At 43.1% G+C, this 6,000-nt stretch overlaps 1 protein-coding gene across 7 annotated transcripts in view; it reads right to left on the bottom strand.

Annotated features, from left to right (window-relative positions):
* The window catches only part of LOC147025717 (LIM domain kinase 1-like), a 61,552-nt gene that overhangs the window by 9,014 nt on the left and 46,538 nt on the right, over positions 1–6,000 (bottom strand). For 4 of the 7 annotated variants that reach the window (XM_085880409.1, XM_085880412.1, XM_085880411.1 and 1 more), the window contains 4 exons: positions 3,917–3,982; positions 3,515–3,722; positions 3,302–3,357; positions 2,634–2,791 (listed from right to left, as the gene is read on the bottom strand). In XM_085880409.1, the coding sequence (XP_085736535.1) occupies positions 2,634–2,791; positions 3,302–3,357; positions 3,515–3,722; positions 3,917–3,982 (488 nt within the window). Of the gene's footprint in view, positions 1–2,633; positions 2,792–3,301; positions 3,358–3,479; positions 3,723–3,916; positions 3,983–6,000 lie in introns of all 7 variants that reach the window. The other 3 variants (XM_085880413.1, XM_085880414.1, XM_085880415.1) reach the window with 1 other exon arrangement.

The following is a 6,000-nucleotide window of genomic DNA, read 5'->3' as shown; positions in this document are numbered from 1 at the left end:
TTCAGTTTTTGCGATCGCTTAGGACGCTTAAAACTCGGTTGTAGAAATTCTGGAACAGCGATGAATAACTGATATATAATAAATAATAAGTCTTTTATCAGATTCTTCTGAAAAGTAATACACCTATTATCTGGCATATCCTGCTGGTACTGAATCACTTTTTTAAAAATAAAAACAAAAAAATGGAATTTTTATATGAAATCTAGTTTTTGTCTGGCACTCATTATCTGCAAACCACAGTGTAAAATCGTAGACCACAATGAATTCAGAATTCAAGCTCCCCTTGGGCTTCTGACCGATTCATGCTTTTATTTAGACAAGGTCAGAGGTCAAGTTGACGATTTCGTAAGTACCAGTCTATGACTGCTTGTTTGTTTGTTTGTGAACAGTATTACGGAAAAACTCCTGGACGGATTTCGCCGAAACTTGGTGGGGGGATTAGGTATGGTCCAAGGATCATGCCATTAGATTTTGGACCTGGTCCAAAGTCCAATATGGCCGCTATGGCGGCCATTTTGAAAAAATATTTGAATTTTTGTTTTTGCATTTCTACATGTTTTAAGTGATTTCCAACCCCAAAAAAATTTGTTAGAGAAAAAAAAAAAGAAAATTTTGCAACTTTTTTCCGATTTTATTTGAAAAAAAATTTGAATTTTTTTTTGCATTTTTACATGTTTTAAGTGATTTCCAACCCCACCCCCCCCCCCGCCAAAAAAAAATTTGTTCGAGAAAAAAAAAATTTGCACCTTTTTTCAAAAAAAAAAAAGATTTTTTTTTGGGCATTTCTACATGCGCGTCGATCTAGTTTAGTTTATTCAATCGTGGTTCAGTAGAGTCTGATCTGTTTTGACCTACAATGAATAGGATATCAGGTTCACTTAAGTGACCCAGCAGTATTGGTGGCGGAGGTTTTGCACTCGACCGAGTGCTCCCCCTCTAGTTGTTACTGTGAATAATCTCGCGTCGAGTCTGCACTGTGTCTGCTTGTATAATTGTCACACCTTACACCTCTCTCTTTCCCTGCGTTACATACCCAATAAACTTTTGTTGTGCCACATGCTTTTCCTCGCTTGCTGTAAATAAATAATTGTTGAAGAAATGCTCCCAGCTCGCCTTTGTCTTTTCTCTCATTGGTCCAGCATGGTTTGAATCCAGGTTTAGCCGGGTCTTTATTCCCAACGGTCCGTTCCTTCTTGCCGGTACGTCCTTGGCAGTGTTGCTCGGCTGCATCCGATCCGGAAAGGTGATCCGATCCGGTAGAGTGATCCGGTTCGGACAAGGCGTACCGAGGACGTGGTTCCCCGGTGGTTAAACCACATAGTCAATTAGGTAACTCGATTCCATACGCGGGAGGACCCCAGATCATGTGGTTGAGTTATTGGCGTCCACGTTCGGTTAAGTGACCCGCTGTGTCACGGAATTATCTGTGAGCGACGGCCTACAATTCTGGGGAGTCTGGTGGGAATCAATGTTGCTTCCTCCACCTGATGGTCTTCTCACCCGACCCTGCCGGCAACAATATATATATATATATATATATATATATATCTTTATTAGCACTCAGCTATAAAGGAGACAAAGCAAGGTGAGACATTTTAAACTTACAGATGAGAGTACAATGGAACATAAAACTGAGTAACTAGGAGGGCACTCTTCGATGTTGCAGATATTCCTCCACCACATTATTACATCATTATACATGCTTGTACCAAGTTTGATATAAATCCCTTCAGCTGTTCTCAAATATCACATTTTTACCTGACATGGCCTTTGACCTCTTGACCCCATAATCTATTCAGTTTATGTGTACATCATTTCCATACTTCTATCACGTTTGACTTGGATCCCTTCAGCTGTTCTTAAGTTATCGCAGTAACGAAAACCTATCATGGACTGTAACCTTTGACCTCTTGATGTCGCCATCTAATCAGTTCATCTTTGTATCATCCTGCATACTTGTACTAAGTTTGTGCAAAATCCCATCACTGGTTCACAAGTTAGCAGAGTAACATTTTTTTTTTTACCTGACATGACTTCACTTTTTAAGCAAAAATATGGCTGTCGAACGACATGACCGATAACGTCAATTTCCCCCCCATACAAGTTAGCCCGAGACGACCCTCAAAAATGTTCATCCTGATCGGATATGGCGTTTGATATATGCAATTATGACGTCATAATGAAGACAATCAAAACAGTGAGCTTGATACTGGTAAGCAAACTTAAAAGGTAACCAAATAGTTACCTATAGACAAGGTTTAGTTTGGAGGGTTGATCAAAGTAAACAAAACAATTGCTAGAATCCGCAATGACCACGCGTCTAACTTTGCCGTCGTGAGACAAAACAAGCAAAGATTCGTCATCTCATTTTGACACCGATTCTTCCCTTCAATCTCCAGTTCCACTTGTCTCTGACACCCTTGCAAGGTCATCGTTCTGGACTCATGGAACTTTGCACCCTGATGGGTTCCTGCTTTGCTGTTGCAGTTTCTAGTTTTCCTCTGGCGTTTTATTTTCTTCCTCGATCCTTATTTACTTGCAATCCGGTTTACAAAAAGGTGTACTGGTCCGACACTCGGCACCCGCGGAACTTGCCGACCGCATGCGGTAAAACTTGCATACAACTATCTCACCTCCTCTCTGGATCAATGTTGCAGCACAAGATGGCAAGAGGAAAGAAGCCAGAGGGAGAACCTTCCAGTGAATGCTTCTCCAAGAAAGCAGAAACATTGAGGCCAAAATCCTGCGTTCGGACAAGGTAGTCTGGGTCTGCATTGACTCTGCCGATGATCTAGGGAAGGATAACGAGGAGAGAAAGGATAAAGCACATGCAATTAAAATAGCAGGGTGTGAGTGAGTGCACCATCTTGCCGAGTGTTAGGTACACCACATTATCCTTCAGGTGAGTAATGCGTCCCCATAACTGGCCTATCAAATGCCCAAAGGAACGAACAGATCTCTGACCATGACTCGTAACAGTAAATAAACGCGTCACCCGAGATGGGAAGGTACGAGTCCAATTTCACCTTTATTTATTTATTTACTTTACGCACAATATTTGGATGACCAAAGAATCCAACTGGTTTTCATTCACATACCTTGGCTTGTTCATTGTACGACTGACTGATTACGTAAACATACAGCATCTTAAAGCTAAAGGATAATTATACATACACATGTGCACACACGTGTCACAATGCAATTGAAGGAAAGGGGTGGAGGGGGAGGTGGGAGAGGGTTATTAAAAATAGATACAGCTACGAATAAAATGCATTTGCCTATAATTACTCAGGTCACTTACCTCACAAAGGACAATTCCGAAAGAGAACACATCAACCTTTTCATCGTATTTCTTTCCTAAAATAAACAACAGGACACATATCATGCAAAGACAGGTCAGTTATGACTCAAAAAAACACACCATTAGTCTCCAGGTATACAACCAAGAGTCAAAACATTCCTTTGACACCCTCTCCCACCTCACTCCAAAATCCCACATGCTGTGATTTCCCACCGTTTATCATCTCTGGAGCCATCCAGTAAGGGTTTCCCACAACCGTGTAACGCTTCCGCCGATCGTAACGGAGGGATCGTCGGCGTTTACTTCCAGTTTCCCGGCCCCCTGACTCATCCGTCACGAGCTGCCCAGAATGTCCCACTTCCTTCTTTTCCTCCACCATGAGACGGGCCAAGCCAAAGTCAGCCACTACAACGGTTTTGTCCTGAAATAATCACCAAACAAGAGAACACACATTTTTTGTATTACATCAAGGTCAACATGGTCTTGTGTTTCACATGCACGCATGAGGATGGGCAGCTCATGACCATTTGACTCACCAAAACAATTTTCTGTAAAATTTCAAAACAATTTTTAGAAAATTAAATAAATAAATATATATAAAAAAAGATACATTACCAATTTAACAAAGCAGTTTGGAGAATTCAAATCACGATGAATGATATTCATGGAGTGCAGATAGGCCTGCAAAGGGGAACAGAAATTTTAAAATTATTTTTTTTTTAAAGCAACTCACTCCATAACAGTGCAAAACCAGACAGAACATTTAACAAAGAAGAGCTTCGCTGAGTTATATAGATTATAGTAGATCTGAGAACCTGTGAGGATTCGCTCAAACACACTTTAACTGCAGAACATACTGCGTTATACAAATTACAGGGCTGGCAGGATGGCCGAGAAATACACACACTCGTCTCCAAGCAAGTCTGAATCTCGACCCAACAATACACTGCCATCCCAGTGTTTCACAAGAGAGGGAGATAAATCAATGTGTGCGCTGTCCCTCCGATGGACGTTAAACTGGCGTCACATCTGCTGGCATCAATTGGTGGACGTTAAAGATCACACGGTGTCCTTCACGAAGAGAAGGTGAGCTATCGCCGGCACCATGAACAAATTACAAATTTGTGCCCCAACTGCTGCTGGGAAAGCAATAATGGCAAACCACCCAGTAAACACTAGTCAATAAATTTTTTCTGCCAAACCTAAGCTCCGTAACAGAGTAGGGTACATCAGAACGAGGATACAATTACATTAAAATTACATTACAAATGACATCATGAAAAAAAAGCAAAACCCCTCCCACAAGCAAATCCTTTTCCAATTATCCAAAACCATACTCACCAGTCCACAACAATTATCCAAAACCATACCCACTATTCCACAAAAATTCTCCGAACTCAGGTCAGGTCAGGTGTGGGAGCATGCGCCAAAGCAGCGCGTCGCTGTGTCCACTTTCCGCTGGTACTCCAGGGGCCTCCGTCTAGCCATCCCCCAGGCAGATGCCTGGCCCATCCCCATCTCCTTTCAGATGCCAATCAACCTGCTGCATCCACGAGGCACGTGGTCGGCCCATTGCCCTCTTCCACTCACGAAGCTCCCTCGCTGAGACAATCTTGTGAGCAGGATCGGCATCAGGAAAACAAGCCACATGTCTGTACAGCCGCAGCTGATGCTCACAAACTATGCAGGTAACAAATCTCATTTGAGTCTCTCTCGTTGGATACAACGAGAGAGACTCAAAGAGAAACGCTCGTTGGATACAAAGTCCGACCAGCGATAGCCAAGGATTCTCTGAAGAGACCTGGTACCAAAGGAATTAAGTCTCCGTCTAAGATCCCTGGTCAGAGTCCAAGCCTCACATCCATAGAGCAAGACTGGAAGCACCAAGGACCTGAAGACTCGGACTTTCATCCTCCCGCACAGGTACCGGCAGCGCCACACCCCATGATCCATTGAATTCATGACTCGCCAGGCCTGATCCACATGTCAATCAACCTCTGGCTCACATAATGAGGAGAAATTAATATCACTGCCAAGGTAACTGAATTTCTCCGTGACCTCAACATCCTCAGCAAAAACGGGTACAGATAGCAGAATCCAAGATGTCATTGAAAACCTGGATTATAGTTTTGATCCATGAAACCCGTAATACCAGCGGCTCAGACTCCTCATTCAGCACCTCGAGGGCCCCCAAAAGGATATCCAGAGTCTCCGTAAAGATGACTGCATCATCTGTGAAATCAAGGTCAGAGACCTTGACATTCCCAAACGATGCACCACAGCTTGATCTCTCAGACATCCTCCCCAGAATCCAGTCCATACAAGTACTGAAAAGTGTGGGGGCCAGTACACACCCCTGATGAACTTCAGTAACAACTGGAAATAAGTCTAAGATGGTATCACCACATCTCACAGCACACTCAGTCCCAGAATGTAGTTCAGACACCAGACTGATCAGTTTTGGTGGCACCCAATGAAGACCAAGAATTCTCCAGAGGGTATCCCAATTCACTGAATCGAACACTTTACAGAGTTCAACATAAGCTGCAAGCAGCCCCTGCCGAAACTCTCGTCTGTGTTCGGTGAGGACACGAAGAGCAAGGATACGGTCAATCGTTGACCTGTTTGGTGTAAAGCCTGACTGCTCTGGGTGCTGGTGCTCAAGCAGATGGTGGCGAATCCTATCAAGAATTATCCGA

Source organism: Eptatretus burgeri, chromosome 5, assembly GCF_056783735.1.
Source record: "Eptatretus burgeri isolate ZD-2024b chromosome 5, Ebu_testis_v1, whole genome shotgun sequence".
In the NCBI taxonomy this organism is placed as follows: domain Eukaryota; kingdom Metazoa; phylum Chordata; class Myxini; order Myxiniformes; family Myxinidae; genus Eptatretus; species Eptatretus burgeri.
The sequence above is the reverse complement of the archived record's forward strand: the minus strand, read 5'-3'. Positions and strand labels throughout refer to the sequence as shown.